The following is a 19,660-nucleotide window of genomic DNA, read 5'->3' on the forward strand; positions in this document are numbered from 1 at the left end:
ATGATACTTTTAATATTATCATGAAAATTATAGAAATTATATAATACAATCAAACTTGTAATAAGTATTCTGTAATCTACATAATTACATTTAATAAATTATATAGCTGGAATACACATTACATAATATTGATTATTAGTTTCAGATAATATTACTCTTTAGATATATAGTGATAATAATATTTTTTATATTATCAAAATATTGAGAAATTGTAGATATTTAGTGGTAATAGATTATGATGTATCGAGATAAAACTTATCCATTTGATGCGTGTCATGTTTAGGTTACGTAGGAATATTGTTCTGGTTTAATCTGACATATGAATGACGTATTGTCAATTTATTTAAGGATAATTACACCCTTTTCATGAGATTTGGTTTAATATAAATTTCTTGTGATTTGAAAAATTAGGTCCAGTACCATTGATATCTGCTTTTATCTAATAAATAGAATCATTTGTTAGTCAAAAATTCCAAATTTAGATATTAGCAAAAAAAATTGACTGAAAAACACATATTTAAGCCCGATTGACTTATTACGAGTCAAATAAAACTTTTTTTTTACCAAACTACCCTTATACATTTTCACACGCTAATGTATGTGAGGGGGTATATCTTCACCTTTCTAATGGTAGTTTGGATAGAAAAAATTTGTTCGACTTGTAATAAATCAATCGAGAATTAATATGAATTTTTATTTATTTTTTTTTTGTTAATATCAATAAATTATGTGAGTGTTGATTAACTTTTTGGGAAATGTTATTGAGAAGCCATTTCTCATATACTCTAAAATGTACTTTAAGAAGGATCCATACCACACAATTTTTGGTGCAATTTCAATTGAGAGGGTGTTTGCCTCATACTATACTTTTGTCAAAATATCGTATAAGATGCTTGAAAAAAATTTATAAAATTATTTTATATTTTTTTAAAAAAGATTTATAAAATTTTAAATATGATGTTTAAACTCTTATAGACTCTTTAAAAAAAAATAAACTCAATCCATGTTTTTTAATAATTGACGTTTTTCACCTAAAACAAATATTTATATGAATTAATTTCTAACATTTTGATAGCTTTTCTGGTCATAATTACAATGGATAAATTATAATAAACTCCTCTAAAATTTGGTATAATTTTGAATACCTCTTTGTTGTTTGAAAAACTATCAATACTCTATAATATTTGATGAAATTACGTAATCCTTGAATTGAGGCCCAGAATTATTAACTTTGTCCTTATTATATTTTTTAGAATAAAATAAAAATTATATAAAAAATGAATGAGATGGATGAAAAATTTAAAAAGAAATTGTCCACTTAGTCCATAAAAATAAATTTAAAAAAATAAAAAATAAAAAAAATTATAATCTCTAGTACACAAGAATATTTTGGTCAGTTCATTAGAAAAATGAATAAAAAACTAACGGATTGGGCTAGTTGTTGGCTAACTGTTAAAATTAAGAAGATATTGGTAATTTCTCAAACAAATAAGGAATATTTATAATTATACCAAATTTTATGAAAATTCATTGTAATTTACCCTATTACCCAATATGAAGAACTTATTACGTCAAATACTCTAACATCTTAGAAGCTTTGTCATCTTACTTATACAAACACTTTTAAAATTTATTTTTAGAATAAAACTCAACGTGTTTAATATTTTTTAAAAAAAATATCTTATTAAATATTTCAAATAAATTTAGACAAACAGCCCTTTTAAGTCCACCACATTTATTTTGTGGGGATTTCATTCACACCTGCTGATAAAAAGAATTCCATAAAGTTGAATTTTGGACACCAGAAATGATTCTTGAAATTTGACAAATCTATACAATTTTGGACTTTTTGTTATTAATTTTAAATGTATGTACAAAGTTGAATACCATTTTCATGTATGAACACATGTTTATGGTTGCTCTGATCACTGACTTTGAAAGTAATTATATGATATTAAAGATGATTATATCATTAATCAATAGTCGTCATCTTTATATATTCATCAAACTTTGAAAAAGGTGGAGTCTCGTAATATTATTAATACACTAAAAGTAGCACTTTTAATTCACATATCTTTAGGCTAGAAAGGGAGTAAATGTAATATTTATAAAATCAAAATAACGTAATTGTAATAAAATATTATTTTTGAATTATAGTCGTTAAATAAAAATTAGTTGTTGTTGAATGAAAAAAGGTTGTCCTTTTGTGATATTTTTTCACGTGTTACGTATATGGAGTGGGGTTAACGCCGTTATTGCACCTATTTTTTTGAAAAATGTATGTTTAAATACTTCATCTACTATTGTAGGGTTGAAACATAGAAGAAAAATATATGCCAAGGCAATGTGGAAAAATAATGTCTTAAGCATAGGTTCTCTCACGGCATACGTATAAAGAAGAACACGTGTCAATCATTTATTGGCGTGACAGAAGGTCCACGCCGGATTTTAGCCAACTTAGTTTTAAGTTATGAGAGGATTCTGCAGGAATAGAAACAGAATTCAGCAGAAGACAGCCGCTACAACCTGTTATAATGTCAAATTGCAGTTGTATTTACCAACATTGTCTGGGTTTAAGATGAAGTTCTTGATATGTAAGTAGCAAAAGTTGCCAGAAAGGAAGCAACATATGGAAGAACAGAACAACAGATTGCAGGAAAAATCTGAATCAGTTATGATCATATCAACCGTAATTCTGGAACTGATGAAAGAAAAATCATGTCCTCATCATCATCTTCCGTCTATTCACAGAGCATAGAGAACGTGCAGTATCATTCTCATGAACAAGGAAAACATCTATATAATGAATGGTTCCTAGCTAACTTGCAAAAGCAACGACCCTCTAAGCACCCAACGTTCGATGATTAGAAGGGTCTAGCTGAATTCCAAACCTCTACACACTGCTGATCTTTCCGTGTCACAAACATTTTATTCCCACCGAAACTCAAGTTTGTTATCCGGCTTCCACCCATATCCTTGGCTCTCCCCATTACGTTCTTCCTAAAGACTCTCTCCTGTAATCCACCGTCTTGTTTTTGCATAGAACCAATGAGTACCTCTGACCATAGCTCAATGTTTCCTCCTTTACTACAAAACACTTGGTTTCCATGTGTTTCGACTTTACATCCAAGCCCTTCTTTCTTCCCATTTGTCACCTTTCTCCCCTCACCAAGACAAACCCAAGGTATATCAGCATTCATACTTCTCAAATCAGCAACAAACACTTCGCCCGTACTTACCCCAACTTTGAACATTGCAGATAGCGTGTCCGAAACAGTCACATCCGAGAAGCAATCCACTTTTTCCTTAAGTTCCAAAACCACATCCCCGGTCCTAATATCCCAAAACTTAATGTTCCCTGATACTCCAGAGGGTCCACTATGAGAACCTGAGGCCATTAACAAATTATGACTAGGAACCCATTGCAGTTTAGTGGCTGGGATTGCAGAATCAAGATCATCACCAAAGATTTCATAGTCACCAATCTTGGTAACGGGGCGTAAACCATCATTGAGATCATATATCATGATGCAGTTCGAGTTTCTCCTACTGGACTCAAAGCTAGTGAACAAGAACTCAGGTGATGCCCCGATGGCTTGCACTGTAGAGCCAGACCTAGTGACGTTTTCCCAACTCAACGTCTGTTTAACATAACCCTTATCAAGATTAATGATCTGTAGCCCTGAAAAGTCAGTTGCACCAGCAGCAGCAATTGAAGGGGACAATGATAACAATGAATCAATGGCAGTGAATTGGGTGAGTATAGTGGTTTTTCTTTGCAGTGACCAATCAAAGGAGGTGATTTTACTTCCATGAGCAACATGGAGTGATCCATACGGTGTCGTGGAGATGGCCGAGCCCGAATCTCTACCACTCAATGGCAAAACCAGTGACTTTTCAAGGTTAAAGGCATCAAGTTGAGAAGGATTTGATTGGGAATTTATGAGGAGGTCCTCAATACCGTAAACTTGGGACTCAAAAATCAGGTCTTGAATATCAAAGGCTTTGGCTTTGGAGGGAAGGTTTCCAGTTCTGAGGAGGGAGAGTAAGATTGAGAAAAGTTCAGGGTCTCTGTCAATGAAGGGGATGATGACATCATCAGAGCTGGAGATCTTGGAGAACAGAGACTTTGAACCAGCTAGAGAAAGGGTCTGTTTGGTTGTCTGAAACAGCTGACCCCCCACATCAACTGTAACTACGTTTGAATTTGAATTCTGATGAAACCCTTTCGAGGAAAACTTCGACCCTGCAAAAGTTGGCATCTTCTGCAAAAAAATCCCCAATCTTTCAGCAATCACAATATCATAAAAGTTCCAAAAGAACCCAAATCAAGAACTTATATCTCAATCCCTAAAGTACAGACGAAGAAGGCAAAGAATCTACGAAACCCCAACAAACAATTACCAGAAGGCAAGAATGGCTTGCAATTCGAGCAAAAGCCAAGAATCTTGAAACCCTTTAACGAATACCCAAGAAAAACTTCAACTATGGCAAAAATGTACAAAACCAACCGATTCAAGACAAAAAACTCCAGAGTCTACGAACCGTGAAAATGTGTAAGAGAAGTGTTTAAGGGTGTAAACTGTAAAGAGAGAGGGGTTTTTGGGTTCGGGGGTTTGGTTTCTTGGGTGGTGAAAAAATAGGGAAGAAGGCTTTCTAGAAGGTCATCAATGGCTGTCTGTGTTTGTGGTCAACAAAGGCAAAGGATCTTAGATGTTTGTTTTCAGGACAGGTTTCTTGTCACCATTCACCAATGCTTGTCATTACAGCAGTCCAATGAGGACAAGAATTTGAGTGGTCCAGCGCCAAGAGCAGGTAATGATTTTATAACATGGAAGTGTCTTTGTAGTAGTAGTAGTTGCCTTTTCATTTTCAGGTGGAATTTTATTCTGGGATAATACAATGGTCAAAATACTTGGGAGAGAAGTTCCAAAATGTGATGTTTGAAAACTATCCCTGGTCAACACCAAAGATCACAAAGGGAGGACAAACAGTTGGGAATTTGTTTGAACTAGGTTAACTGGGAGTTCTTTGTTCAAGAAAGTGTTGGGCTTTATAAAATATTTTTAAGTTTATAAGACATTGAGTATGATAGTTTTTCATGTAATTTAAACATTTTTTTATTTTCTGCTGTTCATATATTTTTATTGAAATACAACGGACATAATGATCCTTATAGAGCACAATGCTTTGGGCAAGTAAACCTAGTACAAAATTCTAATTTATGAGTTTCTTATATAAAAGAACTAGTGTTTGATTTGAAATAAAAGTGAATAGAATGGTCGTAGAAAGAAATGTCTGGATTACGCCCAAGAGTGAGTTCATCACTTTTAACATTGGGAGGAAAGAAAAAGAAGCTAATCAAATTACTTTAGCAAAGTGCAGTAAATGTTATATGTACAGCAGTATAAAATGCAAAAACTCTTAAGTTAAGAATGGTATAAAATTTTCTTAAATTTTATAAAGCAACTTATTTCAGAGCTCTGTACTATATCTCTACTATGAACTGAGACCACAAGATCAAAATCTATTGTGAAGTATGAGTTTGGGCACTAGCAAGAAGTCTAGTGAGTTTGCTAAGAGTCTCACGAGCAGATACCGTGTCGGGATGATCTTCACCGCATATAGAAGTTCTAATGAAAACAGCCTTCCTAATAAGATCATCCCCAATATCAAATTTCCCCCCTCTTGCCATTAGCTTAGCCCTGATTTCCAGCACATTAGCTCTAGCCAATGCAAGATCCTGCCAAAGGTTAGGATTCAACTGAGCGTTTGTCTGGATTGGTTTCCAGCAAAGGGACTTATCCAACCATTTGTCAACTGGGGTGACGAGCGTTTGATCTGTTGCTTCTAAAGCATCTGTACATAGTCGTAGCAACTCCAACGCAGCACTGCACCTGGAGAACGTAATGAATGTCCTTATGGCTAGTGGCAGAATCACTTCTTTCACAAGAAACAATAGTTCTGTCACTTTCAGCTCGACGACTATTGGGTCCTTCCCGAATCCGAGGAGCAGGAAACATACTGCCCATATGTGTTCTGGGTTCTGAAATATCGACCCTCGACTAATCACAGCCTGTACCATGGCTCGGGCCGCTCCCGTGATTCCTCTCTTTCGTGCATAAAGCTTGATGAGATGGTTGAACTGAATGCAACCGTCTTTCGTACAACTTCTTGCCATATTGAATCTCAACAACAATGAAGATGCTTCTGCTTCTGATCTCCGAGCATATGATGATGTGAAGCCACATGTTAAGGAACGCAAGATCTTTCTCCATAAGCGACGACGGTGGTGTTTCTCGGGTATTTTCTGAGCAGCTAGAGCTAGAATGGTTACTGGTATTGGTGCTGGTGCGAACCAACCGCTTGCCAGGACCATTCTAGTCGCCAAACTCCTTGGTCCTTCTGCGTGGTCAAATATGGAGAAGCAAACTTCAAAAAGCTGCAAAAGGAAATTATTACGTCGGAGTGAATGATTTTCGCGACCGCTCCATGTTAAAACCCTGGAAGGTATCCGATTTATGGTATCCAAAAGCTTACTTGGATTAATGGGAAGCTCGGAGAGAATAGCTCCGACTATAGCTAGGCCTAGAGTTAGCCTTCCGAGTTTTTCCTCAATAACCCGTAGAGCATCGATTTCTGTAATTGGTTGATCTTTAAGACTGCCCAGCATTAAAGACATTGCCTCAACCCCTGATAAGTAAGATAGTTTCAAAGGCTCAAGATTCAATATCCAGGAGTGGCGTGTGGATATGATAACGTGTGTCTCCCCTCCGAATCGGGGTAGCAGATCCATTAAGTGTTTGTGATCCCACCAGTCTTTCTCGTTCTCCAAATTGTCGATTACGACTAGAAAAGGAATGTTCCTCATGAGCTCCCTTCGGATTCTGGCAATTGCTGCTTCCTCTTGCTCCTCAAAGCCCTTCGGCCGTCCCTTTTCCGTGGAGCTCTCCACGCCCACGTCAATTTCTAGGAACGGCCATAAGTTCATATAATTCAGACGGATGTATCTGCTTTCCCCACCTATCCATAGGACCATTTTATACCTCTGATGAAACCGGTAAGCAAACTCTAAAAGCAGCTCTGTCTTCCCGATGCCTGAGTCGCCTGATACACAAGCAATTCCCCTTCCATAAACAACTTTCATCAGTTTCCTCCGTCCATGCTTTCCACCACTCTTCAACTTTGGCGTGTGCCGTTGTGGTTGAGAAAACTCAGTATTTTGCATTTCAATTTCCTTTTCTGATTCCTTCCACACAACTGGTTCTTTTCCCTTCTGTTTGCTACTCTCGCTTTGTCGATCCCTTCGCTTTTCATCTATTGAACTAGTCCTTCCCCAGGCAATTGTCAAGTTCTTCCGCCTTGGTCTGGCCTTGAGTTCAAAATAGTCTCGCTCGGCATCTCCACTAACATCACCGAAGAGCATGAACTCCAGCTCGGACAACTCTTTTTTCCTACCAACGAAGTTATCATTTCGTGGGAATGGGAACTCTTCTTTCTCTGCTTTCTCTCTCCATTTGGTTATTCTATCTACAATACTTCTCCTTCCCAATCTTAACGCCAAAAGAGTAACAGCTCTTAATATGCAATCCCTCCATTTCCCATCATGAGCCTCTAGTTTCCACTCATCGACACGGGAAAGGGCAGTGACAGCATCTCTCCATTCCTTCTCAAGTCCTCCATAGACTAGCCATAGTTCACCACCATATTTTTCCCAAATCTCTCCTCTTTTCTCAATTATGTCTCTGACAAGGCAGTCGTCTGGACGCAAATCAAAGTATACAGGAACTAAGTTCTTCTTGCTGGAAAAAAATCTCAGTTCTTCGATGCTGTATGGGTTCTTGAATGATTTCCTGGTCAAAATAATGACTCCAAATGTACTAGCATCCATAGCTTTCTCAACAATGCTGTGTTTACGAGAATTACGACATCTAGCTCTGTCTGCTATAAAACAGCTCAAACCTTGAACCTCTAACTCCGCCCGCAGCCAATTAGTAAACCTAAGCAATAAAGGTTTGCGGCCGTGAAAGCCGATGTACACATCACAGCTCCTCAATCTACTAGAGGAGAAGGAAGTTGGAGGAACTGAGATTTCAAGTAACCTCTCGACTTTCTTGGCTTTACCCTTATGTCTAGAGTAATCATTTTGATAAAAAACTTCATTACTTGATAAGGGACTTCTAGATATTCCAGCCGAAGAAGAAACATTCTCTAACTTCTGGGGGTCATTCGAAGTACATGCTTCAGCACCAGGACATACATCTTCTGAGGAAAATCTAACACCAGTAAAAATTTCTGATTCTGCATTCCCCAGATTTGCATCTACTTTATCTACATTTGTGCTGGCGGCATTGTCAGAATGTGTGGATAAACGGCCAGTTGCTGATTTTGGAGAGAAGAATGGCGATTGATTTGCTGAGAAAAATGCTGATGATGATGATGACAGATTCCTGGATGTTTTATTCGAAAACGGCCCAAATCTAGTGTGGTCTTCCCGAATATCCATTTTCAGCTTCACTTAATCCCTCCGAAGCTGAAATCCCATGCATCCTCTATACACCTAAATACAGAACAAAGATTCAGAACCTCAAAATGAATGAACCCTTTAATTTGAAACTGAAATCTTGAATACAATAACTGGTCTATCATGAACACTAGTATATAAATCTTTCACAGAAAAAGGGAGCAGATAAAAAGGAAAAAGAAAAGGCAGCAGCAGAAGAAGAAGAAGTTGCACCATAACAGCAGCAACCAAAGCTACTTCCACATTGTCAAAAACAAGATTGCAGAGTATCACAAAACCAGAAATTTATGGACAGAGTTGCAGTAGCTAGAGAGAGAGAGAGAGAGAGAAAATCCAAGTTACTACTACAAACAACAGCAGCAAGATGTCAAATTTATCCCTCTACGATCCATCTGGGACCAATAAAACTAGCTGTGACAGCATTCAAAGCTTCAAGCAAAGTATTTTAGATCTAAATACCAAGAACTTCAAACTCCTAACATAACTGACACATATCCAATCCAATGACATCAACCTAAATTTCTGGCAGCAATTCAGATCTGAAGAACTTACTTCAATCAAAACCAAGAATCCCAGTCTCAAAGTTTCAATCTTTTTTATTGGCTTCAAATCCAGGATTCCACTTCATAATGTGCCCACAATCCACTTCTTTACAAGAAAAAAACACTTTATAAACCTGTCAAGGAGAAAAAGCTTCAACATTTATTTAATGAAAAACAAACAAAAAAAAGGAAGCATGTATTGAGTCATAAAAGCAATGCTCATACAGAGTATATATGCAGGGGCGGAAAATATGCCAAAAGAATGGAGAGAGATGACAGGTATGTTGTGAATGTAGGGAAGAAAGATTTTACTACTGGAGCTGGAGAGAAGAGGGTGAGGCCCCAGTTCTTGAAAAAGATTTGAAATGGGAAAATGGGTTTACCTTTTTTAGAAGAAAATCTAAAAGGGCAGATCTGAATATTCTCCTCACTCCTTACAGACACAACTCCATAGAAACCCCAAGAACAAAGATGCCGCCTTTTTTCCTTTTGTTTTTTTCAGTTTTCTCACACTCCCACTATATGCTGAAACCCTTTGCTCACCTCTTCACTTGTTCCCATTATACCTCTCTCTCTCTCTCTCTATATATATATCTATATACATATGTGTACTATGTTGTTTGAGCTGTCTGTATGGGAGGTGGGGGGTGGGGGATAGGGGGGCGGGGGCGGGATGCGGCGGGCTTATGCATATGGGAGACGGGGCATACAAACGGAATGGAGCACCGTTGGAAGCATTTACTTCCACCAAAATTCTTATCCAAGTTTGTCCGATCAATTTTTTTAAATTATACATCAATCACATAATAAATATATTAATTTTCATTTAATAAACTCATATTAAGATAGAGTTTCCCTTATATTTGATAGCATTTCTAACATAAAAGATTGATTTTTTTTTTTTCTGTATGTTGATTTTTACACAATTAAATTTTAATTTTTTGCAATATTATGATTAGTATACAAGATACAGACGATTCAAATTGTCCCTTCTATTTTTATATTTTCCTGAAAATAATATGTTGCAAATATTAGGACATTTAAAACTTAATTATCATTTATATGATGAAAATAATAATGAAAAAATCTATACACGAATACTTGTAACTATGCAATAATTTTATAAAAGTTACTATGTGGACTATTATGTCTGGTCTCTCTTTGTTTCACATGGTCTAATATGATAAATAAATGAGTACCATTTAAAATTATGATAAATAAAAACTATGAATTGTAGTTAAAAAAATCAATATAAAAGTTTAAGTTTTAATTGTAGTTAATCAACATTTGTCGTGGTCTTAACTATGATTAAAGTATGTACGACATTTTTTGCAATGACTAATGTCTTATCTTCTTCTATTGACCTCGACAATTGTTGTAAAGTTGTGATTAATTATTATTTATTATAATTTTTTCTATTTTTAATTATAATAATCAATAAAATATCGTGGTCGATATAATTTCCCTAGTGCTCATTTACACTCACAATTGATGATTTTAGTACGATGATGTTGAAGTTGTTAATTGGTTCATTTACATTTCATATGGTAATAATTAATGATTTCTTTTTCTTTAAATAATGATTAATGTTTTCTGGTTTATTGCTTTCTTCTTCATTTGTGCGAATTAATTAATGGGGACTGCAATCAAATAATTAGGGCTCGCTGCAGAATTTAAAAGCATGATGAATGTTGAGCTGCAACCTCATTTCATAGACCTTTTTATTGACGGATAATTACACTTACACCCTTAATTTATAATTTATTTGTACAAATTATCTCTAATTTTTGCATAATTAAATATATGACTATTAGAAATTCAATATTATTTATACAAGTCATTCTTATTTTGTAGAAAATTGCACATGCACCCTCCAAAACGTCATCATCTTTGTACAAACTATCCTCGTTTCTTTGCTTTCATAAATAATATCTGTATAAGTATATAAAAAAATATGAATAATTTATATAAATAGAGCATAAATGAGGGACGTAGATGTAATTATACATCTCATCAACATTCATTGCAAGCCCAAATCATTGACATGCGTTTCTCATTCTGATCCTAGTATTTGAGTATAAAGTGTACTAAAGAGTCGCCTCAAACAATAATTCCTCATCCCTACTTGGAGAGTCTCACCAATCATAGGATCAAGAAAGCTATTTTGCACTAAATAATTTAGATGGCCTCCACTGCAATAATTGCTTATGTGAAATTAATTTTAAATTCGACTCGCAACAATATTATTCATGTTTCGTTGCACGAGATATTATTTTATTTTGATTTTATATAAATATCACAATTCGATTATGAAAATGCGCCTCATTAGGTAAAAGAATTGTTAGTTCAGCAGTAAATGAATTGATCTTAAGATGGATTCTTATTAATCAGGCGGGTTCCAAAATTATTCTTATTAATTCTTTTGCTCTCGCTCCGAACACGTTAATTTTATTTTTAAAGTTGAACGATCACTAGAAGAATCATAAAATTTTATTTAATCATGATTAATAATAAATAACCGTACCAAATAATTATTAACCACAACCATAGAACGGTTTTTTGCTGTAGTTTTTGCAATGGTGGCTAAAACATTTGGCACGATTAAAAGCTATTGCAAATATTTTTACCATGACACTTAGTCGTGGCAAATAATTTTTTTTTATGGTGGAAAAGTTAGTTTTTTGTACCTGATTTTATTTAATTGTAGTTAATAGTAGTTATTTTTCATGGTTTTTAATCATAACTACTAATATTATAGTCAATAGTAAATTTTTTTCTAGTGGATGATACTTGCAATGAAAAAAAAAATGAATGCGTATGTGAAATTGTGTGATTGCTATCCTTCAAGAGTAAAATACGCCTTCATTTTCTCAACCGTGAATCCACAAAACAGATCAATAATAGGACGACAACTCTTGATACTTAATCAGTAGGTTGTAAGAGAAATAATAAAGAACGTAAGAATATCAAGGTAGCAATATTACGTAAAGGGCGACTATTGATAAATTGCCTTTAATTATACGACTCCACATGAGCCACAAATATAAAAAAATCCAATTGTCAGTGTGGCTCCATACATATTAGTATTTAGAATGTATCAGTGCTCAATCTTAAAAACCTTAAATTAATAAAATAAATTCAAATTTATTTAAAAATCATAAAATATTTTATAAAAAGGTTGTGATGCGATCTTCGCAAAATAGGAAAGAATGCGAGCCTCCCTTCTATGATATTGCAAATAAGTAAATTATTTCCAAACGAAAAAAAATAACAATTTGTTCTCAGTATTTTTAAAATACACCAGTTTACCCTTTTATGTTTCTTAAAATAAAATCACTCTAAATTAGGAATTAAATTACTTAATTTTAATTAACATAGAGAATAAATTATTTTTTTTAATATAAAAATAATCTGCTCGTATGTAATATCAGGTAACATAAATTGTAAAATATACCCCATATGAATGTCCAAATTTCATCACATTCACGTAGAATGAGTTTGAGTTGGGTTAAGTTTGTCCGGACCAAATGAGTAACAATTCCAACCGCCTAATCAGATTGAGAGGGGGGGAAGGGGAACTGTTACAGTTTGACTTATGTGATTCTGAAATTTGGAACTTTCAACGTCAGTCCAAAACACTCTTTTGGTACTACATATCCAGCACCACGTGCCTCCATGTGACACCCCCACAAGAATGGATGACTCTGATGCCTTCACACTCCTTCCCCACACACCAATCAAGGGCTAGATTTGCTTCACTAGTCTTTTAGGCTGTAGGGACTAGGGACGGAGCTCTTTATACCTACCTATTCTTACATATTTCAATTAAAAAAAATTAATATTTATTTATAGTAATAATTACACATTAAAATATACATATAATTACACCAAATCTCAAGAGAGTACACGTAATTATCCAAAAACAAATATAACAAGTTGAAGCTGTGTTTTGTGTGTGTGCGTTTGTGTATAAGAACAAATCTACACGATCAATCAATTAAAAGCTTGCACGTTGGCCTACAAACAAGTAGACAAGTTTTAAGAAAAACAAGAAGCATGCACATCATCATTAAACAAATCAAACACTTCTCCTTTTATAATAGTGTTTGGTAGCTGGTTAGGAGGACAGACAGGATAATTTAATAACTTTACTTATTTTATTTTTATTTTATTTGGGCCCCACTCCACATGTTTAATTTCCCCTGATTTTGAAATCAAAGTGTCTTTACATGGGAATCTATATATGATTGATGCAAAAAATTCAATTTCAAACTTTATTGGACAATGCTCCACCTACAGCCAAAAGTGCCCATAGGAATAGTAATACCCATCAAAGAGTTAGGTTGTGTTTGTTATTTGATTTGACTAAATTAACGAATATCTTCCAGAATTAAGTTAAAATACATAAATATCTCTCATATTTTATAAAATTACAGTAATTGTTCTGAAGGGTGTCACTGTAATATTTTTCAAAGAGTGTTAGTTGTAATTATGACTCTAACTTCATTGGGTGTAGTTATAATTTTGTAAAAGATAGAGAGTGTTTGCGTATTTTGCATAACCTTAAAGAGTATTGATGCGATTTATTTATATTTATATTTAATTTTTTTAGTTTTAAATTAAAAAATTTCGTGACGTGAGAATGAGAGTATGTTTTGATTCGCTGATGGAAAGTATATATTTTTGTTATTTTTTAATTATCGTAAGTGTTAAATCATTGTATGTTTTATTTTGTATGAAATTTTTTTGTTCTATTTTCTTTATTATTTTAAGATTGTTAGTAATTGCGAGCTAATAAAATTACTAAAAATTTTTTATATATTATTGTTTTTATTAAAATAAAAATGACTGAGGTGAAAGAATGACAAAATAAATTTCGATCAAAATGCATAAAATGAATTTTAGGATTATTTACATTGACTTTCTCTGGTACTGTGGCGGATCGAATTTTTTGCTATAAAATTTATTTTATCTTCTACTCCATTCAATATACACACATCATATATATAAATTATTTTTTAAATAAAATATAATATCAATTTTGTACACGTAACGTGTGTATGTTGAATGCAATAGAAGATAAAATAACATTTGCAACAAAAAATTCACTCCGAATCTCGCTGTCTTTGTCATCTACTTTCTGAGGTTTCAATATTTGGCAAAGGCCTCCCCTCTTGTATGTTTTTTTTATCAGAAATTCTATTAAAATTGTATTTAAAGACTAAAGTACCCCTAACCAAAAACAAAAAAAGAGAAAGTATGAATATGAAAACAAAACTCACTTAATTTCTTGCTATCGTCGTCGGAATTTTTTTCCAACTTGTACTTTTTGTTATAGAAGCGCTAATTATATAATTTTATTAATATTTTAATAAATTTAATAATATATCAATTTAATTAATATAATAACAAATCATGAAATAAATTATAATAAAATCTAAATAAATACTCACACATTCAGTAAAATTCCATCTTTTAACTTGGCACTTATGCATGTAACATCGACGTTTCCGGTACTCCAATTTTTCATGACATATACAATAATTGTTGCTTGAACTGAAATGACTATACTAACCTTTAAGGTTCCACTTGTATCAATGCCTAGTTGCGAAGCGCGTGCACTGGAATCCACCTGGAAAGCGGTCAAAACGGCACAGTTTTTCACTACACATAATGATCCCCATATTCAACAACTCCCCCACCTTCTCTTTTCGGTTATTATTATTATGCTTTTTTACAATTTCCACGTTATAAAATATTTTTATCAAATTATTATAATTATAAATACTTTTTAAAAAATTAATTTAAATTAAATAAAACTTTCCTATATTTTAAAAATTCAGCAAAAGGTTTTATTCTGATTTGAAAGTAGACAAAAAACCCCATTATGTTTTATAAATTCAACTTAATCGTCCCTCCCTATTAAATATAACTAATAACGTTAACTTTTTGATAAATAACCGTTATATTCTTATATATTACATATTATTCTTTTTTTTAAGGACAGTTGGATTTTTATTGATTAGATGAGAGCCTTCAGATCTAACAGATTAATTTTAACCGTTAGATTTTAAATTTATAAAAAAATTAAAAATTTAGATTTATTAATTTTAAATATATATTATAAAAAATAAAATTTAAAAAAAGCCCCTGCTCCCACCCACCCCCATTGCCTCCTCTGCCTCCACCCCAACCCCCCTCCCCCCTCCCCCCTCACTCAGCCTGCACCAACCCCCGCCCCCGCCCCGCCACCTTCCCCACCCACCCACCCTGTCGCCCCTAAATTTGGGCAACGTCACAGTCGCCCATATCAGAATTGGGCCGACGATGCAGCCCCAATGAAGACAGAGGTCGACGGCAGCAGTAAAGAAGGTGTCAGCGATGCCGTCCCAGACAACCCAAATAAAGAAAGAGGTTGACGGCAACGATAAAGAAGGAGTGCGCGTCGACGATGCCGTCTCCCCTATTTTTTAATTAATTTAATTATATTAATTAAATATATTTTAGTTAATTAAGAATAATTTTTTAAATATTATAATAATTTAAATATTTTAGTTAATTAAAATAATTCCTTAATAATTTAATAAATAAGAAACTCCTTAATTGTTCTAAAAAACACCTTATATTTTAAGCTTATAACCTTAACCCCTCCCCCCAAACTCCCTATCGTGAACGACAATTTAGGTATACATCTATACTAATTATAAAAAAGAAGACATTTTTTCGCTCTTTACGACGCCATTAAACTAATTTTTTTGTTATGTCAAGAATACTTTCAAGTTGGTTTTGTTTCTTTTTTTTTTTGTTTTTTTTAAATATAAAAAATTATTTATTATATACATATAAAAATAATATATTCTCGTGACGGACAAGAAGAAAGAGAAAAGAAGAGGTAGGATGAAGCTATATATGTGTCTAAGAAAAGAGGGTATAGTGTAATAAATATAGCATGTGTTATTAGTGAGGAAAGCGAGGCCATTCTTTGTGGCTCAATGTTTGTTTGTCATCTGTAACAAGTAAAAAAACAAACTGGACATGTGGTGAACATGCTACTTTCTAACCTTGGACTCCACGCACTAGTCAACATTGGACATGGGACTTGTTCCTGTATATCTCCTACCCATATTTCAAATTTTGGACAACTAGGAATGACTAATGGGACGGGTAGAACAGGATTCCCACCAGATTTAATTTCAATGCCACTGAAAACACATAGAATCGGGGCTGAATAAAATGTCAGTTTGAGTTCTTTGAGCAGTCATAGAATTTTAAGTTTTTTTTTTTTATTTATCAATATCCATTTTTTTCTAATCCCTATAGTTAAGAGTTCGAACGAACGAGAAATGAGGATGTAGCTAGGGATAGCAATTGGATTCGATTTTTTTGATACCCGTCCAAGACAGAGTGGGTTTGATACTTATATTATCGGGTCCGGAACGAGTTACGGGTTTTGTACCAAACCGCCTTGATCTATTTTTTTAATAATTTTTAATACTTATTTATTCACATGTAATATAGTATTATTAATAGAAAATTATGATATTGTAAATCAATTTTTAAATAAATTTGCATATATTATGAAATACGAAAAAAATAGTTGAATATATTATTTCTTTTATAACTTATTTAGATAAAAAATAATATTAAATTACCTATAGTTACAATGATATTTAGCATTTACTTATAGAAAAAAATAGTTGAATGTATTATTTGTATTATATAATTCATTTTAGATAAAACTATATTAATTTAAATTGATATTACTTATAGAGAAATCAAAAAATAAGATGAATGTCTTGTTTATATTATATAATTCATTGTATATAAAAAATTATGTTAAAGTACCTAATTAATTGAATATATTCTTTGTATTACAAAATTACTAATTTAAATTGATAAAACTAAATTGGGTTTTGCGGGGCGGGGTATGAGTCCGGGGTTCATCAGGGCGGGTTCCGGGCCCGAGCAGACCCACCCTATTGCCATCACTAGATGCAGTCATGTAGCTTCTATTTCACTTTCCACAAAAATTTTGATCAAATTTCATATTATTGAGTCCTATCATTAATTCAAAAAAATATCAAGTAAATCAAATTTCACCTTCTCAAATTAATAAATTATAATTGAATCAATTATAATACAAGTATTATTTCATTCATTATGTACCAATCACTCTCCTAAATTTGTTATATTTCAAGCAACATATACCATTTCTTTTTTTTTTTTTTGGGGGGGGGGGGGGGTTGGGGGAAGGAATTATTGAGGGGGTAAATAATGATTTGTCGGCCGAGCTGACGGACCGGCGTCTGGAAGTGGGTCGACCGGACTGGGCCATCCTGCAATGTTATTACAACCGAAGCACAAAAATCATTGTCCGTCTCGACGTCTTAGGATTTTGTTGTTGGTCGGGTTCTACGGGTGTCTGTTTCATCCATTGGTGGCAGCCCCCCTAATTCCTTTTTTGTTCCTTTCCGTTACTATTATATATATATATATATATATATATTTCCAATTATTTGGCTTTGATAATGATGGTAGAACCGTAAACAAGTTAAATCTAGTTCAACGCATTACTATTCCAACTTATTTTAATTACTATAAGATACAAAAAATATATAATCAAATTTTTAAGTGGGTTGAATTCCACCAGACCACTTGACCCGATGACCTACCTTGTCAATCATGAATTTAGGACTCATTGGATGATTACATTATCGACACGTGATCTGTATGGATCTGACACACAAGCGCTTATAAATACATGTAGAACCCATTATACACCAAATCTTACTCTGCAACGAGATTGCATTATGCTACCCTTATAATCTCGACCCTTAATTGATTAAGTTTCAAAATTTTAGCTGAGGGCCACCTAAGCTAGCCTGACGTTTTTGTGTCCATGCCAACTACTACTATTTTAATTCGAGATACTCACCCAAATCCTCACGCCAAATCATTGTTAGAGCATATCCAAGTCAGCTCTAGGTCACCGAAGACCTCGATCGGATCACCAACAAACTTAAAAATTTGTATTTTGAGCTTGATAATAATCAAATCAAGTTCGAATGTTTTTTATTTAAATTTAGCGCGAATCGAGCTTGAGTCTTTGATGTTTTTAAATATTTTTTTTATAATTATATTTTATAGTCAAATTGAGCCCAAACGACCAAACTAAAAATCAAGTTTAAATTTGGTTTGGTAGACTAAGGAACAAGCTTAAAGTTGTACTTGGACATGAAGGCCGACTATTTATAGATTTTTCTAATTGTACGATTTCACATAAACCACAAAAATAATTGAATGATATAATTTCGTACGTATTTAATAATTTTTCTTATTCGGGTTTGCTCTAAATTTTTTTAATTAAACAATTTTTTTTACTGTATATACACTACTTAATAGAAAAATTAATCTAACACAATTCTAATCCTATAATTTCTTTTTTAAATGAAAGCAATGGACTATTATTTATTGAATATATTAATTATAATCATCAATATCAATTATTTAAATCTAACAATAACTGAAAACTATACCAATTATTAATATCAAATTATTATATCAAATTAATAATTATTATTAAAATAAAATGACACCCACTATTAAAATAAAATATCATCTCATTTTGATGGGTTGGAATTAACAGAGCACGTCAATTGCTGAATTGGTTTTCGGCTTCGGGCCCAATTTTAAATTTGAAGCTCTTCAAACACAACCAGTCTGACATAAACGTCAATTTTTGACATATTTATTGATTTTTTTTTTGGTTCAGAATCGTGTTACATTTCCTATTCTAATTAACATATTTTAGTTAATATGTATATATGTTATGTGTATCTATTAAAGGTAAATTACAACGAGCTCTCCTGAAATTTGACATAATTACAAATACTTCTCGTTATTTAAAAAATTACCAATACCTTTTGATTTTAACAACTATCTAACAGTTAGCCTAATCTGTTAGGTTTTCACCTATTTTTTATGATAAACTGACCAAATTCCCTTATGGATTAAAAATTATATTTTTTTTTATTTTTTATAAACTAAGTGGATAATTCTTTTTTATAATTGTTAAAAAAAAATTTCATCCACCCGTTTGATTTTTTTATAAGTTTTTAATTTTTTTTTAAAAAATACAATAAGGGAAAAATTGAAATTTCACACCCACATCCAAAAATTACATAATTTTATCAAATATCAGAAGGGTATTTGTAATTTTTCAAACAACGAGAGGGTATTTATAATTATGACAAACCTTAGGAAAGTCCATTGTAATTTATGCATATATTAATTGATAAAATAGTATAATAAGATTTTAAGTAAAAAATTCAATCCGTTTTAAATACTCATTTATAAACCAAAACTTATGATTAATGTAATAATCTTTTGATTGTAAATAATGGAATTCAAAGGACACAATAATACAAATACTCTATTCTTCACAAAAAGAATATAAAGGAAACTAGTTCATTATATTTGAATTTAGGGTAAATTACAACTACTTATTCTGAAATTTGGCATAAATTACAAATATTTTCTCATTGTTTGAAAAATTATAAATACCCTCCTGATTTTAACAACCGTCTAACAATTA

General features: G+C 32.8%; 1 protein-coding gene and 1 pseudogene across 3 annotated transcripts; both read right to left on the minus strand.

The window, feature by feature from the left end:
• Window positions 1–2,650: 2,650 nt before the first annotated feature.
• On the minus strand, window positions 2,651–5,150 carry LOC105164078 (BTB/POZ domain-containing protein At5g41330 pseudogene; annotated as a pseudogene). The gene is made up of 2 exons (XR_016066013.1): window positions 4,405–5,150; window positions 2,651–4,265 (listed from the first exon to the last, which is right to left on the minus strand). The product of XR_016066013.1 is annotated as a BTB/POZ domain-containing protein At5g41330 pseudogene (transcript).
• Window positions 5,151–5,408: 258 nt separating this feature from the next.
• LOC105164077 (uncharacterized) lies at window positions 5,409–9,702 on the minus strand. 2 transcript variants are annotated; one of them, XM_011082635.3, is made up of 3 exons: window positions 9,450–9,702; window positions 9,077–9,200; window positions 5,409–8,560 (listed from the first exon to the last, which is right to left on the minus strand). In XM_011082635.3, exon 3 carries the CDS (start codon window positions 8,504–8,506, stop codon window positions 5,528–5,530), a length of 2,979 nt encoding a protein of 992 aa, XP_011080937.1. In that variant the 5' UTR covers window positions 8,507–8,560; window positions 9,077–9,200; window positions 9,450–9,702; the 3' UTR covers window positions 5,409–5,527. The 2 variants fall into 2 exon arrangements, with proteins under 2 accessions (XP_011080937.1, XP_020549956.1); XM_020694297.2 differs by lacking the exon at window positions 9,450–9,702 and adding an exon at window positions 9,292–9,430.
• Window positions 9,703–19,660: the final 9,958 nt, after the last annotated feature.

This window comes from Sesamum indicum, linkage group LG6, assembly GCF_026168435.1.
Source record: "Sesamum indicum cultivar Baizhima isolate 11 linkage group LG6, ASM2616843v1, whole genome shotgun sequence".
NCBI lineage: Eukaryota > Viridiplantae > Streptophyta > Magnoliopsida > Lamiales > Pedaliaceae > Sesamum > Sesamum indicum.